We start from the raw sequence: 22,253 nt of genomic DNA on the forward strand, positions 1-22,253 counted from the left end.
ACAATCAGGAAGTATTTCATAAGACTTTTCTTGACTAATATTGTCTTTGAAATGATGCTTGAAAAGATGTGATATAGACTTCGAAAAAAAGATGAGAGTATTGTCATTTTTTAAAAAGAAATCACTGTAAAGACGCGCAGGCGTATTGTGCAAGCGTATTTGAAGTCAATAAATTGACGCAATCTCACTCCTTTGCCACACCTCCTGGCAGAATGGATTTTCATTGGTTGAGTGATATGAGAGAGCTATAAAAGCGCATTTCTAATTGGATATTGATTAAAGAATAGGTGTGTCTTACAGAGATAAAATGAAGATGAAATTGTTCTCAGAATACCAATTCGGAGAGATTTTAAGGGTATTTTATCTCACTGATTTTAACGGAGATAAAATATTTTATTTTATCTGAGATAAAATGGATCTCAGAATACCACCCCTGTACACTATTCATATTGGACGGCGTACCTACGATCGAAAGAAACTGTGTAGTCGCCATACATTTACACTCAAGTGAGATAATACGTTTATTTTTTAGTTACAATTATATTTGTAACTAAATTATGTATAAATTATATACAAACCAAACAGAATACAAAGATGTGGGATTTCAATGTGCGGATATCACGCCCTTTTAAAAACCCCACCATTTCATTCAATATTTACAATTGAGGGTGTCGATCCTTAATTCCATTTTTGAAATAACTAGAATAATTTTTCCAGAATGTCCCCACGCGAGGAATGGCCCAGGGCGCCATGAATCGACGGCGGGGTCAGCCTGCGATTACTAGATCTTGCCTAGGGAACCAATGGCCCATGTGCATGGTAGGGTTCATGTCCCAGGTATCTGTTTCCGCCATTGCGAACAAACTAATTAGGGAAATTATTTTGTATGATTTCATATATATTTTACATGATGATTTGTCAAATTGGAGATATGCTACCTCATAAACTCGATGAACGTTATAATGTCATACAGTGGTCTGCTATCATATAAAAAACGGAAACGAAATAATTAAAACCTTTTATTTATTTTATATCTATATAAGAGAAGTTGAAAAGATTGGGAATCGTAGAAAAAGTTTTATTTTTTGCATATTAATGCTGATTTTGCTGTATTGACGTTAATTTGAATATGCCAACTCAAGCAAAGTAGAGAAAACGGCAATACCGAACATTCCCATTGTATTTCATATTACAATAGATATTTAATAGTTCAGATGATGAAGGTCATATGTCAGGTGATGTTTAGAGAAGTGATGGCGATAACAATAGCCCAAACGTTTGCGTTGTTTTGATATTTTTTTTTGACAATGGGTGACAAGTGCGGGGGAAGGCAGGTGTCCAGTGTATGATATCGCATAACCATCAAGTACTCTTACTCAAGTACACAAGAGTCTTTCTAGTGATCAAATGTGATCACGTGATATGTTTTTCGCTTCAGGCTATGTGATATTTTTGCACCTTCCGCTCAAAATGAGAGAACACATTGATTCTGTGAAGTTTTCATTAATCCTTATGCGATGTGTGACAAATCCGTTATGAAGGTTTAGGAAGGGCTGTTTTTTTTTCTTTCTCCGTCATCTTTTTTGTTGAGGGAGAGATAGGGAAAGAGGGGAAGGGAGGGTGAGATACAGAAAATAATGGAGGGGGGGGGGGGTTAAATACACATTAAACGAGGACATGGTGATCGAGAAGCATTCATCACAATGTTTACGTCATGTACTTTGCCACTCAAAAACAGTTATTTTATCTCATCTTTTACTAATGATTAACTGATCAACCCTTTAACTAAACCTTAACTGTTTTATATCTTTTTAAACGTGAACCCATCCACATTCTGACAGAAAATACAGATAGAGTCATCCATATTATATTTCACATATTTTTTTGGGTAAATATACACACATGTAATAACAAAACAAACATTCAATTATACTACAAATTATTCTTGCATTCACAGTGTCACGAAGGAACATGGGAAATGAGAGCGAATCTTAATGATGCATTTTATCTAAACGCAATATACATACTAAAACTACGTAATATACTCATTGTACTAGAAGACGCTAAAAATAAGTAGAACGAAACACTTTACGCGTATACCTAACATCTTCACCGACAAGATTAATGGAAACAAACTGAGCAGAGCTAAAAAAAACCTACTATACACACACACACTCTCACCCCACATCCACCCCACATACATCATGATACTCATAACAACATACATGCGGTAATATGAATTTCGTAAAGTTTGAAAAATTCAGATATAAGGAGAACTTTTTTTAGATAATCATTAACATCTTAACAATAATTTGGGTGGCATGGACAGTTTGGATAAAAAATCCTTAACGCCTTGCCATCCTTAACGATATAGACATGCTACATTATATCATTACATTGTTTGCGCTGGCTGTTGTTAAGTATACATTAGTAATGATGATTAAAATTCAATCAACCAGACAGCGAATCCATCTTTGATGTCATCTCTAGTCTTCTTTCCTGCAAAATATTGGGAGCGCGCTTCGCGCTGTGGACCCAAATAAATGGGTCGCACGCTCGGCTTCCCTAACCTAACCCGTGAAATCACATCATGATTACACATAATTATTGGCCCCTATTCAAATATCAGGGAGTGGCCCGGCCTGCCTGAAAACTATTCCACCTGATAAAGCAGCTGTAGGAGTAATAGTATCTTCATTTGATCACATTAGAACAGTGGCATAAATGAGGTATAAGAATTTGCAATTACAATGTAATATTTGAAAATAATCATTAGGAACACACCATCATTGGGGAACAAACATGAAATCATTTCTTTCAAATAACATTGACATGCACAAAATACACAAAATTGAGAAAACCTGCCGTAGGATTTGGAATACTGTTGCTCTACCGTCAAAACAATAATAAACATTAAAATTGATGACAGTGAGGTAGCTCCTGGAAAACGTGAATTTAGGCAAGGAAACGTGGTCTTCAAACAGTGCCATTTCAATATATTTGTATAATCATGCTTGGCTTTATGTACAGATTCAGGAAACACGCTGAGACACTTAACGAGGTACTCCAGATTAAAAATATCATGGTTTGAGCAGATTATGAAAAATCCGACAAACGAATCACTGAAAATTTGATCGAAATCGGACAAGGAGTAACAAAATTATGACATAAAAAAAAGGTTTGCATCATTTCGGTGAAACAGTTCTATGCATGTCTTCATGAATATTCAATGAGCGAATTGATGATGTCATATACCCACTTGCTCTTTTGTATTTTATTATACAAAATTACGTAAATTGAAATTTTGTCCCCCAAGAATGAAAAATTTTGGATTGAAAACTGATTTAATGCATGATATATTCATTGCTGTAACTTATTTCAAGAGAAGGGAGACAAAATCATACGCACATATATGAACACATGAAATAATTATGATATCATGTAATAGCACTAGAAAAAGGAAAATGGGGACATGATATCGTCAGTCCATCTAAAGATGATGATGTGCATATAGCTGTTTCTCTAAAATACTGCTTAATTTTATAATTCAATAACTTCGTTATTTGCCTTCAGATTTTGACGATTTTTTTTCAGCAAAGGACAAGTCCACCCCAACAAAAATTTGATTTGAATAAAAAGAGAGAAATCCCACAAGCATAACACTGAAAATTTCATCAAAATCGGATGTAAAATAAGAAAGTTATGACATTTTAAAGTTTCGCTTATTTTCACAAAACAGTTATATGTACATCCTGGTCGGTATAAGTATGGAAGCAGGAGACCGTCAAAAACACGGATATACGTCGTGTCGTAATTCAATTTACTACACGACGTAAGTAATTACGTCGTGTAGTAATTCGAATTACTACACGACGTAGATAATTAAGTTTTATTTCTCCATGAACATGTTGAATAACCATTGCTTAACATTTTATGGTTCAGTCAAGTTGGTCCTTATTGTCAAATCTGCATAAATTAAAATGATGTACAATTCGAACAATAAAAAACAAAATAAATAGTGAGTGAGGGACATCATCGATTCTCCCGTTTGCATGTGACTAAATTGTGCATATAACTATTTTGTAAAACATGAGCGAAACTTTAAACTGTCATAACTTTCTTATTTTACATCCGATTTTGATGAAATTTTCAGCATAAAGCTTGTCTGATTTTTTTCTATTGATTCAAATCAACATTTTTATGAGGTGGACTTGACCTTTAATGAACTTTACTCTATTTTTATATAATCATTATCAACCTGGAGTACCGGAGTGTATTTTTTAAGGTGGGGATAGATGTGTTCGGGTAATGTGTCTATTCACCACCACCATACCATCATTGCGACTGATACTCCGCATAATATGATTGCGTTGACAAGGTTGAACTTTTGCCACATCGGATTCTCATCAATGCTCTTGATCATGCTGGCTTCGTCCGGCACTTCGTGGTCGTCCTTAGGGTTGTACCCAAGAAACCAATAGACACATCTCTTCAAAACAGAGGTTTCTATAAATAAGAGGAAAAAAAATTACGACAAAAATTATGATGATGAAAGTGATACAGAAAGATAGTTATCATTATAATAAAAGCTCGTTTTCACGTATTAGAACTACAAGGACAAAGACAAATTGCTTAGAGGATATAGGGATATAAGATTTATCCTACTAAGGTTTGAAGGTTTACCAGTCAACGACTCTCTTATCAAAACAAGAACACTACAGCACTCTCATTTTCCATATTTTAATAATATTATACACTCTGCCATGTGAGCGTATTATGCATTGTCCTAGGATAAACCCTTGCGGACATGATAAACTATCGTGTACACATTTTTTTTCAAGTCCATCTTCTTTTCTGGGACGCACTGTATTGGACGTGGTGTGCATGTTCGACTGAATTTTCCTCGCTCTCAAACCTACCGCTGCCCATCGTAAAAAACTATAATGACAGGCCTCTGATCATTAAACTTGATCTGGACCTGGGTACCGAAAGGCAAGAGTTTTTTGCACCGCGACCCAGATTGAATCCTAGAACAAAGCAAATGCCTTGAAAAGGGAAGTCAAATGAAAAGCTGGGAGGTATTTGTCGAAAATTGTTGAATCGTAAAAGCAGTTTTGCGGCTTTTGCCCTCCGTCTGGAAGCTGACGAAAAGTTGCGATTATGTTCTTTGTCCAGAGTCAAGGACGAAACTTCTGATTCGATTCAGCAACCCTCTATAACGACTCAATTGTCATGAAGGGCATTTGACAATACATTCTCTATGATCCGAAAGTGTTCTGCGTCACAGTTGCGATAACTCCCTGTTGGCTCGAGTATGTAGCAAACTACCAGCATTTTCTTTTTTTAGTATATTCCTTCATTTGGACTGATGTATGGATAACAAGCTCGTGCAATGATCACGCTTTCTCTAACCTAACTTCAAGTCCGAAAATGAATAAAAAGAACCTCAATTTAAAGATGACAGAATTGACACTGTGTCAGAGTTTATGTAGAAAAGGAAATGTTAAATACCTTCGTTTTCAGTCGTGTTTTGCGGTGCTGGCTCAGCCTCCAAAGCGCCCTCTCCGTCTACCGGTATCCTTTTCACTTCATCTTGGGTGGCTTCGTTTGCCTCTTTGCTCTTGTTCATTTCCACAGCCTCAGGGTTCTGTTCAGGATCAGTGGTCTTTCCGTTCTTGTCATTTGCTTTGATGTCCATTCCTCTGGTCCAGTAAGTCTTACCCATGACCTATATGAAAGGAGCAAAACGTTTTAAAAAAAGAAAGGATCCCATAAAGAACACTATTACTCACAAATATTTATATTCTGCATTCAAACTTGCATTACAATTGTTTATCGTCAGTCTATCCTCGTTATCGTCGGAGTCAGCGTTCATTAGGACCCGACTCAAAATTTCTGCGCTTCATTAGCAAAATGAGTAAAGCGATACATTATATTAGACCTGATATATCAAGGATATTTTTTAATAATTCGTGTGTTCTCCTTCTGGGCCAAATTTTGACCAATCATTTACTTTCATCCTGCTAAAAGATATACAGGCAATGAACTGTGGTTTATTGCATGCTATGTTATGACTTGTCAGACTCGGAAAATGCAAACTAAAAGAAAAATAGGTGCTGATTGGAACCCTTTCGTCCCGCATTTGCTACCCTCGAGAAAACGGGTTCTCCAAAAGTTTCTTATATATACATGCTAAAGAAAATTAAATGGTTTTGTAAAGAACCATAAACGGTTCCAAAGTAACTGTTAAAGGTAATTTAGAAACTTTCAGGGAACCTGTATACGGGGCAGGCAAAAAAAACCTAAAGAAAACCTAAAGAACCTTTTAACAAGAGTGCAATGCATATTACCTGTTCAGGCAAGGGTTTCTCTGTAATCAGACTGACAGCTATGGTGACGATCAACGATACCAGGGTCACGATACAGTTGTAGTAGAGGAAGTGGACCCCACTGACAATACCGGGTCTGGTGTCCTCGACCCCGCAAGCTGGAGAAGGGTATATGATGTCCAGGATCATCCGGGTCAGGCCAAGGGCCACACCAGCCACCAGACCCCAGAAAGCCCCCTTTGATTTAAGTAAAAAAAATAAAATAAAAAAACAATGCATGGCATTACATTCCGATATATCTGTAAGCATAATATTTTTTTAGGCCAGCTTGGTATAGGATTAATCATATGAAATTAGTCGGGTGGTTATGAGACATGTTTAATTCATGTGGATTTGATCAGTCACTCTCAAATTTTCGTGAAACATCGCCTGTAATCATGGTTATAATTATCTATAAAATAGAGTATGTAATACAATAGTCGAATGCGAAGAGAAGAAGACAAAGAAGTTAGGAGAGAGTTATGTGTGTGTGGGTGCGTGTGGGCGCGTACGTGAGTGTGTGTGAGCTTCGGGCCATGGCCGAGTGGTCTAAGGCGCCTGACTATACGTAGAAAGTCCGGAGTTCGATCCCCGGCCACGGCACCTTTGCACATGAGCAAGGGATTTATTTACAATGCTCTTTTATCCTGCAATCAAATAACTGAAAATGCTGTATGCATTATTGGTAACTATGTGTGGGGTATTTGTGTGTGTGTGACAGAGAATGAAGGTAGAGGGGTTTTGGGGAGGAGTGTGGGGGATGAGGGCACCAACCTGTTCATTAGTTCTTGGCCAGATCACGCCCATGACAAAACATACGAAGATGGATGGTGCGAAGTAAGACTGAAGAGATTGGATATACTGGAATAGCTGGCCACCTTGAGCAGCTTGGACTATAGGAACCCAAAGGATGCTTATCCCAACTAAAATCAAAACAAATACCCTATATAGAAAGGTCAAAAGATAGAAAAGAGACAATTAAAGTTATAGGTTAATAAAGATAAATTCCAATTGTAAATGAGTTTGTAGAGAATCAAATAGAATCACCACCAAAATATCTGTGTGTTAAAAAAAAAAGGATGTGCCAAAAGCAAGAAAAGATTCTGAAAGCAACTGTTTAATTGCTGAGAATATAGCTTTAACCCTCAAAGGCCCGGGGGGGGGGGGGCGTAATCCTCCCCCTCAACATTTTCGCGATTAATCCGCCGCGCGAATTTTTTTTACCGCGCCGCTCGCTAACTTTTTAATTTTAAAATCTCGCGCAACTTTTGAGACCTAATTTGCGATGCCCGGGTACGCGGTTACGAAATTACGCAACATTATGTAAGTGCATGTCAGACCCAAAATTGCTCAAAAACGTGTATTCATGTTCAAATCCAATGCAAATTGTGTATTTAGCCAAAATTCATAAATGTTTCATTATTTCTACTTTTACTTATTAAAATGAATTAATTTTGTCTTGTTTATGATCAGAATTAAGTCTGCAACAATTTCCAAAAAAAAAAAAGAAAAAAAAAAGAAAACCACAGAAATACATAAGAAATTAAAAAAACAATAAAATACATAAGAAAAAATTTGCGATACCAATTTTTTTAATGTAAATTTAATCAGAATCCTACAAAGAGTCTGTGAATAAAAAAATAGCAATTTTGGGGCCATAATAAGTAAATCAGAGCAAATGTTTTATTTCATGCATAAATTATAATTAATTAATCAAAATAAATCTTATTTTTTCCGGAAAATTAATCGTACAGCCTTGTAGATTTTATCGCACACTACCACTGTGTAAAATTTCGCGGCGCTTGTGCGATCGACGGCCGAGATCTCAGGGGGGGGGGGGGGGGCGGATTCCGCCCCCTCGGCTGTGACATGGGTCCAAATAACCCAGCTCTTTTAGGGTTAAAGGCCTATTATTGGGATATTATTACAATAAAAAACACCTAGATCCGCTGGAGAGGTACCATTGAAAGAAAATCGAGAAGCGAAGAGCACTTGAAATAGATAAAACGATACTTCAAGCATAGAGCTATTACACTCTATGCTACAAGCGTTTTCCACTTGACCTGCTAATATAAGCTAGTACAGGGTAACAATTCTCGGATTTTACTTTGGTCATCTTTCACCCAGTTCTTGCTCGCTCCACCACGTATGTGCAGGGTTTCTAGCCGTGGATGAGGGTAGACATACACAGTTACACAAACAAAACCGTCTTGGCACAAACATCGGATGATCTGTCACTGCTAATAATGTAATAGTTTTCGCCAGTGTTGCAGTATAGTGGCGTAGTCAGCCAAAGATTTTTTGGCGGCAAAACATGGTGCATGGGACAAAATTTCTAAGAAGTCGCGAGCGAGCAATATTTTTTTGATACGAAAAGCTAATTTCCATTGTGTTTTCTTCTTTTCGTTTGTGGAATTTTTTAAAGGGAGGTTAGCGGTATGGACTGCACATGCTAGTCTTGGGCGTCACTGATCATCTCGATAATAGTATCTAGATCTACTCTAGGTCCATGGTCTACGGTAAAGCACCCGTGATTGCGAACAAGACCAATACAAAGTTGTTTCTCAAAATCTATCATGATCTGACCAGGGAGATGTAATACTGACCAGACGTTTGCTCATTGATATATATTTTTTGAACAGTTATAACTTTATACAATTCTTAGTGAAATATATGTTTCAATAAAGTGTAATAAATGTGGCAAAAATCTGGACGATGAGCTTTTTTACCTTCCAACAATCATCAATTCAGTGTTCTTCGCCTTTGGTCGTAGACGGCGCCACACATCCATGGTGAAGATCGTACTTCCGCTGTTGAAAATGGAAGTGAGAGAGCTCATGAGGGCAGCAATCATGACTGCCATCATCAGACCCTTGGCACCTTGAAACATGAAAAACAAACAATCACACAATCACGAAAGACACTTCAAAAATGTACTTTCAAGGAAATAATTAAACATATTCACAGACGCATTTTCATTAGGTGTTATAAACTTTGAGTATTAAGAATAACCATTTTCGGTTTCATCCAAATTTGTATCAGTGTTGACGCTAGAATGCTTCGGATTCCATTCCAATTGTTAATTAACCTCAGACCACATGAATCAAAATAACATGTTGATAAAAAAAGTGACCAAATCATAATAATAATAATAATCCGTTTCTTATATAGCGCTTAATACATCGGAACGACGTGTCTAAGCGCTTTACAGATATATTATTACCCCGGTCATCGGATTCAATCAGTCATTCCCGCACACAATGTGTGCACATCCTCCACTCCCTGGGGAGTATTCCAGTCAGTCGCCGGTGAGGCGCACACAGTACTGGACAAGCTACAATGACTTTCACATCCTACCGGGTACCCATTTAGCACCTGGGTCGAGAGTGGCAAAGTGTGGATTAACGCCTTGCCAAAGGACGCCAGACCGCCAAATCATCATGGAAATCGGGGACTTATATTTTCGTCTGTTCGAGTTTATCCCGATGATGAGACTCCCCCGCTGATTTGTAAGAGTTGTTGATTTATTACTTTTTTTAACACGGGCACACGTTGGTATCAAGAATGCATAGACCATTTTCAATTATTTGATGAAAGATAAAATACCAATGTATCATAAAATTGCTTTGGTCAAGGGCCGTGCCGGGAATCGAACCCCGGAATTTCATGGTGTAGTCGGGCGCCTTAGACCACTCGGCCAAGGCACCTGAATTAGTAGTAGAATCTTACCGACTGGCATAAGCCGAAGGATAAGAAGAGGGTAGGCAATATTTGAGCATGAGCTGGGATTCTGGCAGTACTCTGTGCAGGCTTCACTGTCAACACACGCAACCTCATCTGCAAAATAATGATAATAATAATAATAACAACAACAATAATAATGATGATGATAATAATAATAATAACAATAATACTAGTGACAATAAAAGTCAGTTACACAAACATGGACTGGGTAAAAGTTATCATGATCGGGTTAGCCGTTTTATCCTTTATTCTACGGTCACACAATCGATTTGGGACCGACTCCAAATAGATGGTATTCTCTACCAATGGTATGTCGATTGAGAATACCATCTAATTGGGACCGACTCTAAATAGATGGTATTCTCAATCGACATACCATCGGTTGGTAAATATTAGGTTTCCTACCTACCAGGTAGAATTAGGAGGCTGGAAGAAAGAAAGGGATACTCTTAATAATCCATTCAATGGGGACAAACTCATATGGAAAAGTTTGGGGTGGAAATTCGCATTTGCTCAAAATGACCGGGTTCCGCGGGTCACCGACGTACGCCGCCCGCTTCATGAATTATTCATGAGCTCTCCGGTCCAATGCGCACGCCAGCTTACGAAACTACGATACGGACGCGTCCATTATGGAAAATGGGTAAATTATCGTAAAATCTACATGCATACAGAACACTGTAGGCTTGATGTTTATGGCATTTTCTTTCGTTTTTTTTTTATAGTGGGCAGATCTACATGTAAATACAAAAGTTGTTTATGTTGTTTCTGCATATTGTTATGTGGACGTCCTGTCAAGCTGGAATCCCCCCGTAGACACAAATGGTGCTATCCAACCTCTCTTTGTACAGTTATGAGAATGGGCGATCCTGAGCCGACATTGTAGAAAAAAGCACAATTCTCCTCGTTCTGTTCTTAACAATACATATAAATGGAAGTTTCAGACTCTTTGCAGTCTTATGTCACTAGATCAAAATCCAATTTAGCTAAATACCCGAAGTAAACCTCAAATGTTGTCTGATTTTCCGAGAATGTCAGGCCGCGCTACATGTAAAATCCACCATGATGAAACTCAGACGTCTTGATACGTCATGACCCGGTATGCTAATGAGGGCAGAGATCGCACTGACGGCTGAACAAATGAAGGGGTCTTAGTTTTTCTTTATTTCCGTAGACAATTTTTAACCAATCAGCATCATTCTTACATGTATTGTAGAGAAATATATTCTGCACAGATTGGCGGGAAACCGGCTTTCGTACGATGTTTGGTTCATGAGATACAGTCTTTGACAGACCGTCCCACCTCGACACAGCGTGTGCAAACAGGGAAATTTACGTGTAATAATACGCAAATCTGGTGTGGGAGAAGCTCAAACATGTGTTTTATAAACAGCAATTCCGTGGAGCCTGAATCTCTAATTTCTTTAAAATTTGGTATTATCATAAAAAAAGGTGTAGAAAATAGATTTCCACTCAACCGAGCTTCGTAGGAATTTTACTTTTGAGTCAATTCACATTTCGGCCCCATTACAACATAATTTCGTATCTAGAGTGCCATAGCTTCTGTACACGTATGCGCGTTCGGTCGCTGCTCGGGAGCAAATGCGACTACTTTTCCATATGTTTGGTTCTTCAAATGACTCGTTGTCGTTCCCTTTTGTGAAGCGAATCATGATGCTTTACAACACATTTTATTTACATGTAATAGTTCATTCATGAGCCATGTAGCTCAGATTTTTTTTAAAGCAAGAACAAAATTAGTAAACGACAGAGCATAGGATTACATAATTATATTCAAAACCATAGTGTCATCGTGAAGCCGGGAGACAAGCGAGAAAGAAAGCAAGCAAGTGTCCTTAAGTTTTGAACTCAACAAACTGTTTCCGACGAGCACCCTTGGCTTTCGTTGGTGATCTACAGCTGGCACATACCTGCCAACTCCGTTTAGGCATATTCTTATATCCTCTGAGGGACGGCGCTATGGGAATATGACATCACGTGCATAAGGTTTATAAGCGTTTCACTAGCCATTTCAATACTATTTTTTCTTCACATCATTCATTCTCACCTGTGTATAAAACCCTTGCAATCATACCCGGCATAACGATAAGAAACTGAGGTAAAAGTTTGAGGTAGCCAGCCACCAATGACCCTCCCTTGGCGTGCGTTACGTTCTTGGCGGCAAGAGAACGCTGCACGATGACCTACATATAAATAAAAAACAAACATTGAGCGTTACCTATCTCGTTGAGCAGGTACAGTTTTATCAAGGCATAACCATGATAACTGGAGCTTGCAATCGACAATGTGAGCTTGATTGACCTACGATAAGGCAAGGTATCTGCGAAAACTTTGCGAAGGCTTTGCTAACTTTGCTTACGTTTGCAATGATTCTATTCTAACTGATGCCGACGAGTTTGAAACATATTTTTGTACGAATCGCGAAGCAAAGCGTCCCGGGATGCCCCAGGAAAAACACACACACACCCACCCACACACACAATAAAAGACTTCCGTCAATGGTTGGCGAGGACTTCCAAACCCTAGCGCACGATTGGCGCACTTCTTCCAACACCATGGACACTAGTTATGTTGGACATTGCCATATAGTGACATTTAGGAGTTTTTGCTCCACTCTCAATTGTCTTTTGTGACATTGAAAAACCAAAGAGTCTTTGTCGAAAGTTAGTGAATCAGAACAGCAGTTTCGTCCTGGACTCTGGCCAAACTACATATTGGCAATTTTTCGTCACCTCCGAAACCTAGGATGAAACTGCTGTTCCGGTTCACCAATTGTCGACAAAGACCTGCCAGCTGTCATTGTCATTCGACGGGTACTTCCAATACATTTGCTGTGTCATTGAATTCGTCGTGCATCGCGGAGCAAAAACTGTTTATTCGCAATCTTCGCAAACGTTCGCGTATCCCATGAAAACCGCACTCTACAGTTCAATAAAGGAAGTATAAGATTTGGTTAATATCCCATACCTGATCCGTACACCAATACCAAACCCCGATCACCATGATACCAATGATGGTACCGGGCCAAGGCTGGTCGGAGGTTAGAGGGTGTCTCATCATACTGAAGGCATCCTCTCTGGGATACCCACAGCTGGTATTGGTATCGTTCAGAACGGAGGACGGGATGGCTTGCATGTACTCCAGCATTAAACCCTCCAGACCACCGATTTCCATGAAACCTGGATAAGGAAAATTATTTAAAACAAAGAAAGAAAAACAAAACATTATTGTTCACGTTTGTTATGCGCATGCGTAGTCACCATGACCAGTGTTTGTGTAATCAAGCCAATGTTAGGATTTTTACTCATGTGGCATTCCATAGGGTAAGCTAGCAATTTGACCTCGAATCTAATTGAAAATGTTTCACATATGTTCGATAATGATGAACATTAAAAAGATGAATTAATAATGTGTTAATGTATTATTATCATACAAATGGTTGAAACCCAAACTGGATACTTGTTCTGCCTATAACATGACGCGATATCAGTTAAACAATACAAGATGACGATCTGAATGCCTGATATTCAGAATTCATGAATATAGACATTAATTACAAAATTTAGCTAAAATCTGTTCTAGTTATGATAAATACTCCTTGTGAGATAAGTCCTAACAAGTGTGATTTTATGACCAACTATGGCGACACTACTATCGTGTTTCAGAACCAAAAACCTAGTGAGTCAATTGGGTCAAGTCATACATACAGCTGCACCAATGTCCTACAATAAATAGACCGTCAATATTTGAATCTGTTATATCGACTTACTTATCACCATAAGGGCGATACCACCGATGACCATGACAAATGATTGAAGGGTGTCGGTATAGATGACAGCTGCTAAGCCACCTGAAAAAAGAGGGGTGATTAAAAAAATATCGATTAATACATATTTCACCAATTTCATACCGACAGTCGTACCATTGTCGCAACAAGGTCGTACCAAGATCAATAGCAGAAAAAAAATAGCGTGTCGTATGACCATTTTGGTGTGACCATACAATAAGCGCAACTTCATTATCGCGTTTGTCCCCGGATACAAAATATTGAAACTGCAGTTTCATATTCCTTTAACCCTTTGTTTTCTCATATTTTTCTTATTTTCCCATATTTCTTTAATACGTTATCATGAATATGCACCATTCTTCTTATTCATATTAAATGGATTATTTAATCATATTTTGAATAATTTCTTTACTACTATAATTTCGTATTTTTTCTTCGTCGTTCGGCACTTCCGAAATATTACAAAACATAATCTCTAACAACCTGTGATTGTATAGATCGCAGTCACAGCCAAGAGAATGAAGATAGAAGCAAAAATATTCCAGTTGAAAGCTTGTTGGATAAAGATGGCACCAGCATATATATCCACCTGTTACAGTCATAGAAATGAATAAGGGAATATGATTAGTTATTTTCGACCACGTGCTCGTATAGAAGACAATATGGTTGGATAATCAGTCACGCATTCATAAACTCCTTTTTAACATTAATTGTAATTGGTTATAAAATGACCACGTGTAACGCAAGCGACACACTGATTGTCTACGTGATAATTACGACTTTGAGTAAATATCTGGTTGCAAAAGTATTCATGAATAACCTACATATTCAAGTCTATTTTCAAGTCCTTAATTAATCTGGTACATGAACACTTCATAAAATGGCAAGGATAACGTATAACCTTGATATTGATATATAACACACACGGGAATCAACATCACTTATTCAGTTTTGAGAATTTATTTCATATACTTTTCTCCTTCAATAACGGGACCTATCCAACAAAGTCTGTTTCACGGTGTTTTTTTTCAGCTGTAATCAGAATCAAGGAAAGTTGTCTGATCTGACAACTTATCAGAACAAATGTTGATAAAAAGCACACCCCCGGTATGCCATAGACGATGGGCAAAATTATAGAGTACTGGAGTAAAAGTCCAAATGCTCGAGTTTGATATGTCGACCCTATTTTTTAATCTTTGTGGGAGTCTCATCAGATTTTATAACAAGTACTTCAGGCTCCACTTTTCCCCCAGAAAAATTCTTACCGATATTTTTGTGAATACGTAGAGAAACAAGGCTGAAAGCGACATGAAAATTCTCAAGCGTTGACCCCCGAATCTCACTCTGAGGTATTCTGGCATCGTGTAGACCTAAGAAGTGAAGGGGGGGGGGGGGTGGTTGCGGTAGAGAGAGAAATAGAGAGAGAGAGAATGGGAGAGAGGGAGAGGGGGGGGGGGAGAAAGAGAGGGAAACAGAGAGAGAGAGAGAGAGAGAGGGGGGGGGAGAGGGGGAGGGAGAGGTGACATTGTTGACAGCTCGTTAAAAAAAATATGCTTTCCAAAATACTGTGACCGCCACTCGGAATGGTAAAAATGTTCATGATATATGACAAAAAAATCGACCATCCACTCTCTAAATAATATATAACAACTATTCGCTCTTGAGGGATCCACACTCATCAAACTCTGCTTTTTAGTGGATCACTCCATTACCTCAACTTTTATTTTAACGGAAAAGAATAATAAAATAAGCCATGCAAAGTGTTTTATCTTTTTTTTGTATATATCATTATTGAGTGATGTATGGTTATCATATTGTTTAGTGTTTACCGTAACTATTTCATTCATTTTTTGGATTGTCATATTGTGTACATTGCATATTCAATTGTATCGATTTGTATGATCATCATCATTATATCTGTGTAATGATATCCTGTATTGTTAAATTGAGTGGAGTTGAAACTTGAAACTCTTCATATGTATTACTTCAGCTTGACAAGTAATGCTAGCATCAAGACTTGACCTGCCAACCACTGTTAAGGCCTTTGCTTCCATTTTCATGCAAATATAGGTACATGAAGTACATGATGTACTTGAACGCTTAATTGAAATTTAATTCTACGTAGTATCTAAGATAGATCATATCTTACAATTAAAATGACCAGTTTCCATTTTTGCAAAATGATTATTGACACGAATTTGAAATTACATTGTCTCAGTGTTTTTCTTTTTTTTCAAATCCTAGTCTTTATGTAATCGAGATATTTTAAAAGTGAGAACTGAATTTGAACCAACTTATAACTAGGATAATTACAATCTTAAAGTTTACACAACTCGATATTAAAAAAAAACAGAAAGGAAGAGAATATAAACTCATTCAACTTACCCCTGAAGAAACATAGACTGGAAGAAATATCCAACCGAGGAGAAGGATAGCAAATGCTGCCTGTACAATAAGATAGAAAAATTCAAAATTATTTCTACATAAGTATGAAGATCAAATAATTACCATGTGAATTATTTTGCTATTATTCGATACAATGTGATTACATTAAATGATTGAAATGGAGTGCAGTCTCCATCCTGATACATATGACATCAGATTTATAGTAATCAACTGGTGGAAGATTTCCATATAAGCAAACGAAAGTTTGACGAAAATATTTTCATGATGCCCTTCGAGACCCACGTAACCCTTCTTCAACTTACCAAAGAACATGTCCATTACTTTAACAAAATCATTTGTTTTGACATCGATGTTGAAATAAAGGTAATGTTCACCGAGTCTTAATGGCTTAATGATTTGAAATAACTTTGAATAAAATAATGTATCAATAACTAATGAATACTTTTTCGCATACAAGAAGAAACATTTGGATTAATGTGAAAGACAAGCACACGATCTCATTGAAAAGAGGACGAATGTGGGAAAGTTCCTGCAATACAGATGCAGGACCCTTCTAAACTCGATACAACGTGACAATGTTTATATCAATTACCAGGCCCTGACCCGAGGGGGGGGGGGAGGGTGCATCTCGTTAGATTTGGAAATGATAACGGGTGTACCCCTTGAAGAGCCTATATTTGTGAACGATGACCCTTTTTTTCTTATCAGATTTTTCTGGAAGCAAAATGCCGTTCATTTTTTTTACTCAAAACCCTTTTTCACTGTTTTTTGTTTTTGTTTTACTCGTCAGATTTTACTGAAGACAAATTTTCGTTTATTTCGTACTGAAGACTCTTTTTTGTTTTGCTTGTTATTTTTTTCTCGCCAATTGGCAACCGTAAAAGTCCAAATATGGTTCCGCATTTGATCAGAATATATAAATTTATATTACCATTATTTCGTAAGCCGCCACGGCTACCCCAGCTGCAGCTCCAGTGCCTGCCAATCCGATGAAATGACCAGTTCCGATGTTACTTGCAAATAATGACGCCCCGATCTGAAACAGAATTAAATTTAAACGGCATGTTGGAATTTTGGTGGATTGATTTTAAAACGGTAATAATAATGATTAGCCTTTATGTACCCAGGATAGTGACTTCAGCTCTTCTGAATTGTTCACTCAGTGGGCCCTGCATGAGATATTGTTACCATTCTCTATCCTCAAACGTTGACCATCCGACAAGAAGACAAGAGGCCTGGCCCCATTTTCTAATGTCTTTGGTACTCGGCCATTGCGCCGAGAGTTCATTGGCTTGGTGGACCATATGCATAAATTTGGGTTATGATCATTGTCATATAATGCGAAATATCATGATTTTGATGAGAATACATTGAGCACTGTAATTGGATTTAAAAAAAATATATACTGCTATGTAAATTTATCGAAACGTGCATAACTCACGGGTAGCCATAACATCGATCGTCCTGCGAGGAAATATCCACTGGCATTACTTCTGTTGGTCTTGTACATAGACTGAAATTAAGAAAAAAAAATTATTTGTTACTTATTTCATAACACGTTTTTAATCCCGTTTATTATCAATCAAGTGGTTATGTAACATGTTTAAAGAAATGGAATTAATTATTCAGTTTGTTTATTATCGATGCATACAGATGAGGGGCCTTGGGGACCCTTGCCCCCAATTTTTCACAACCAAGAAAAAAAAAAGAGAAAAGGAAAAAAATTGAAAGAAAGGAGGGTGAAAAAATATTATTTTACGTAAATTTGGTCAAAATCTATCACAAATTTGATTTTTGTAATAAAAGTGTAAAAATATTTGCTCGCTTGTAACTTCTAATAAATTTTGCCCGATACGCCAACTCTGGCCCCCTCAACATTTTTGGCTGAATACGCCACTGAGTCCTTCCAATGATTGATGAAATGATTCATTTTTTCATTTACCAAGAAGGCTCGTTAACGATGGGAATTTGAATAATTGATTACCAAGTGCATCATTTATTTCAACGAAAAATGAGGGGGAGGAGTCAGAGGTGGGGGCAAAAGGAATATCTTGAACTCGCTAGGAGCGAGGGAATTATATAATGCTTGTTTCAATTGGCCTTGCATAGTCATGATAGTGGAGCGTACTGTGCATTACGCAATGTTTGTTATTAAACAACTATACCATATAATAGGGTGCCTTGAGCATGTTGGGGCTCGGGGATCTCTGCATCAATTACACATTTCTTGTTCTTATTATGACTGTTACATTCACTACTAATTGTTGATTGAAAACACAGGAAATACCAGGAATCCTTGCCAAACTTGTGTCTAATTTAATTGTTGGTCCATGACACCTGCGGTTGAAACGGAACTTTTTAATTTCCGTCTTTCCGTTTTGGTCAGCATAATAAAAAGGCCTAGAGTTAAGACAATGCTGTATCATATGGCACAGTATATGCTAACATGGACTTACTACTCGGACAGAGTACTCTAATAGAGTAGTAGGTCCATGATGCAAACAACGAATACTAATTGAGAAAAACAAAGAAACGATACACGAGGGGGGGGGGGGGGGGGTTAAAGACAGGGGGATCTGTATACCTCGTTAGAGGGGGCAAGCAATGTTGTATTATTTTTCTACCTTGTGACAAGCCCCCTACCGTGAAGGGGGAGGGGCTCATCTCCATTTTGGGAGCACTTCCCATAAAAATTACGAAGTAATCGGGAAGGAGGGGGGGGGGGGTGTATATAGGATTGGGGGAGAGGCACAGATGTGGAACGAAAAGTGCAAAGAATCAGGCAAAAGAAGTACATCATTAAACATTCTGACATAATGAATATTATCATTCGATTGTAGTTTTTCAAGTTTGTGTTCATGTAAAGCGCAGTCATCAATTAAAAAAAAATCTATTAGTATAAAAAACGTAAGTCGGATCCAATGGAATTGCTACACAGCAGAAGTTATCAAAACGTTTAACAACGCTTATCACTACTTCCATCACTTCGCCGTGTGTATACACAGAATTTATTGCTCCATCTGACAACAAGGACGTGGCAGACATGGGCGATTTGTTATATTACAGATTTACGAATGATTTTTTGAATGTGAGAGGTCACAAATAAAGATTTATTTTCATTTTATGCCTCATGAAGTGAAGTTTAAATCCAAATCTGATTAAAAAAATATCATCGATGCCAAAAACAGTTTAGTGTAATTCATAGACCTGATACACACACAATTTAAGTGAATTAGATAACACCTTTTGAAATGCAACTTGATCATCATTATTATATTGATAATTTGTATATTTCTTTTTGCTTAAATCACATCATTTGCACTTCATATTCCGTTGCTTGTGAGGTCTCGTATTAATTCACGAACAGAGTAGGGACAGCGCAGGCCACGGAGGCGGCCGGGACGAATGCCCTGTATGATTTATTTTTCAAGTAGTGAAAGATGGAGAAGATGGAAGGAAAAGTATGAAAAGAATACAAGCAGGGAAAGAGAGAGAGAGAGAGAGAGAGAAAGTGACAAAGACAGAAAAAAAAAGTTTGGATAGTATAACTCTTAAATACCCACATTGTTCACTTAAAAAAAACAAAACGTCACATTTATGATGCCCCCGACTGAAATATTGTAGAGCCGCCCTTGGAACAGCTTTATGACATAAGCCCCAAGTCATATAAATCAGGGACATAGTATTCATCTACCAGATTATTATTATTCCCGGCGGAATCGAGCTGCATGGAACATAATCGAATCCGTCTGCAACCATCGATGAATTGAAAAAAGTGAAGATAAACAGGAACGCAAGTAAATTAGATTAAAATCAAATCAATTCCGTCAAGTTACGTTAACGCCAACTACCCTCCCACAAATTGAGTAGTATCCTTTCTACTAATACCAACGTTTTGTTTTTGTTTTTAACAAATTGCATTTATGGTTCATTTATAAACGTTGTCTCATCAGAGGCCTTAGTACCAGGTTAAATTTACGCACACATCAAAAAATTAACACCTTTTTATTTATTCATTTGTTTATTTATTTATCAAGTTTTTATATATCCAGTGTTGCCTCGTCAGTATGAGATCCCAGGGAGCCCTGCAGGGCATCCTGGGATATTCATTTTTTGTTCGTTGTTTTGTTACATTTTGTTTGTATTTTATATTCGAAATTTGTATATCATATTCGACATACAAACAAAATGTAACAAACCAACGAACAAAAAATAAATACAATAAGAAAACAAAAATCGTAACTAAATACATTCCAAAAAGGTGAATGAACAGAACAAATTGACATGGATTTCAACCAGCGTTACCATAAGAAGGAATTCAAATAAAGTAATGGGAGATGAAAACATACCCGTTCCTCTCCCATAATAACCAAAATTGTGGTAAGTAAATGTGTATACGATATGCCAAACTAATATGGGAAATTGATGTATTCCATAAAGATGTATTTCATCTCAACGTGAACAAACTCTCCATAGCAACTCGCTATGGGTCAATAACTCATCTCTGGTATGTAACACTGGGAGCACTTTGCAAGGTGAAATTCTTCACATTTTATGTCTGAGACAATGCTGAGTTGTAAACTAGTTCCTCTAACAATAATTTCGAGCATCCAAGACTAGTGCAGAAAGGAGTACTTGTGGGTAACGGTATGCATCTTTTAAAGTTACTTCCTGTGTGGCGATGATGGCACCTTAAAAATGGAAATTCGATTTTGTTAACTTTAGTTATACTGCAAAAACTCACAGTGGTGATTTAACACCAGCCCGGAATCTTTATATGTCCACACCAGAGAAGTATTGAAACAACACCAGTTTGGAATCAAACCGGGGCTGTTTTAATACTAATTGGTGTTGTATAAACACCTACATGACCTATCTGGTGTTAAACCAAAACCAAACTGGTGTATAGATTCCGTGCTGGTGTTAAACTAACACCGGTGTTTTTGCAGTGTTCGTAACAAAACCAAGCACCAACAATAGCAGCGTAGCAAACTTCACGATGTGGTTTGTGATTGATTCTATAGTGAAACTGGAAAAGAGAAGATACGTGGTTAATGTTAACACTCTCGCAATATTTACACTTTTCACAAGGAAGAGGAGTATAATTGATTTACTCACCCATAGCCCGACAACGATGACGAATACGAAGTAAAGAACAATGATGACGATGTCGGCCGTAGCAAGAGATCCCTCGGCCATCTTGCTACTTGAACGGGTTAAAACGCTCTGCGCAACTGCTCAAACACAATATCTTGCCCAGGTCTGAGATGGGCTGTACACAACAGGTTGCGATTGTCAAGAATGAGGGGTGCTTGGAAAATATGGGGTTAGTAATAGGAGGCGCGGAAGAGGTGTGTCACCCGCTGCGCTTGCTCGCTCATTATCTAGCACGTTCAGACAGAATGAAAAATTAGTGAAATCCGCCCCGTTCGACCAATTTCGTTCTCGTCAGAAAAGATATAATAGCATCCGTCCTGAACCTTCTTTACTCTCAGAAATGTTTCAGCTAACATATCAGGTTACAATGTAATAACACGCATTCGTATAGGGTCATCTATCTAGAACTAATATTTTCTTGCTGTTGCTGAAGAAAAACATGCCATGCCTGGGATTCGATTCCTCGAGATTAAAAGACGAGAGTCAGCTCCACCCCCCTCGAACAGATACGAGTACCTGATCAAAAGTTAAAAAATCCATCTTCCAGCAAAATCATTAACACATCAACTAAAACATATTGCGATCTTCAACAGGGCCTATTTGTACATACGCGTCTGTACAATGCAGTAAGGAAATGAAACTGTAACATTCACCCTTTTTATTCACCTAAACCTAAGATATGGAAGTGATGCCTTAAACATATTTTAAGTTTATTTTTTCATTTCCATAAAAATAAAAATTCTAATCAAATCAGCTACAGATAAATTATG

General features: G+C 37.6%; 1 protein-coding gene across 1 annotated transcript; it reads right to left on the reverse strand.

Annotated features, from left to right (window-relative positions):
• Positions 1 to 1,865: 1,865 nt before the first annotated feature.
• Positions 1,866 to 21,748, reverse strand: LOC129259015 (sodium/myo-inositol cotransporter 2-like). The gene is made up of 15 exons (XM_054897282.2): positions 21,445 to 21,748; positions 17,768 to 17,839; positions 17,258 to 17,362; positions 16,306 to 16,365; positions 15,186 to 15,290; positions 14,404 to 14,509; positions 13,903 to 13,983; positions 13,101 to 13,312; positions 12,181 to 12,316; positions 10,098 to 10,205; positions 9,098 to 9,248; positions 7,143 to 7,311; positions 6,351 to 6,566; positions 5,512 to 5,728; positions 1,866 to 4,506 (listed from the first exon to the last, which is right to left on the reverse strand). The coding sequence occupies exons 1-15, from the start codon at positions 21,523 to 21,525 to the stop codon at positions 4,319 to 4,321; spliced, it is 2,007 nt and encodes a 668-aa protein (XP_054753257.2). The 5' UTR covers positions 21,526 to 21,748; the 3' UTR covers positions 1,866 to 4,318.
• Between the last annotated feature and the right edge of the window lie 505 nt (positions 21,749 to 22,253).

The sequence above is a fragment of the Lytechinus pictus genome, chromosome 4 (genome assembly GCF_037042905.1).
Source record: "Lytechinus pictus isolate F3 Inbred chromosome 4, Lp3.0, whole genome shotgun sequence".
Lineage (NCBI taxonomy): Eukaryota > Metazoa > Echinodermata > Echinoidea > Temnopleuroida > Toxopneustidae > Lytechinus > Lytechinus pictus.

What these genes read in the sequence shown, in the direction of transcription:
- LOC129259015 (XM_054897282.2), bottom strand. Translation starts at nt 21,525, where the DNA reads ATGGCCGAGGGATCTCTTGCTACGGCCGACATCGTCATCATTGTTCTT. An exon ending in CCTTCGGCTTATGCCAGTCG is followed by an intron (nt 9,249 to 10,097) that starts GTAAGATTCTAC and finishes TCATGTTTCAAG; the next exon opens with GTGCCAAGGGTCTGATGATG. An exon ending in AAACACGACTGAAAACGAAG is followed by an intron (nt 4,507 to 5,511) that starts GTATTTAACATT and finishes TCTTATTTATAG; the next exon opens with AAACCTCTGTTTTGAAGAGA.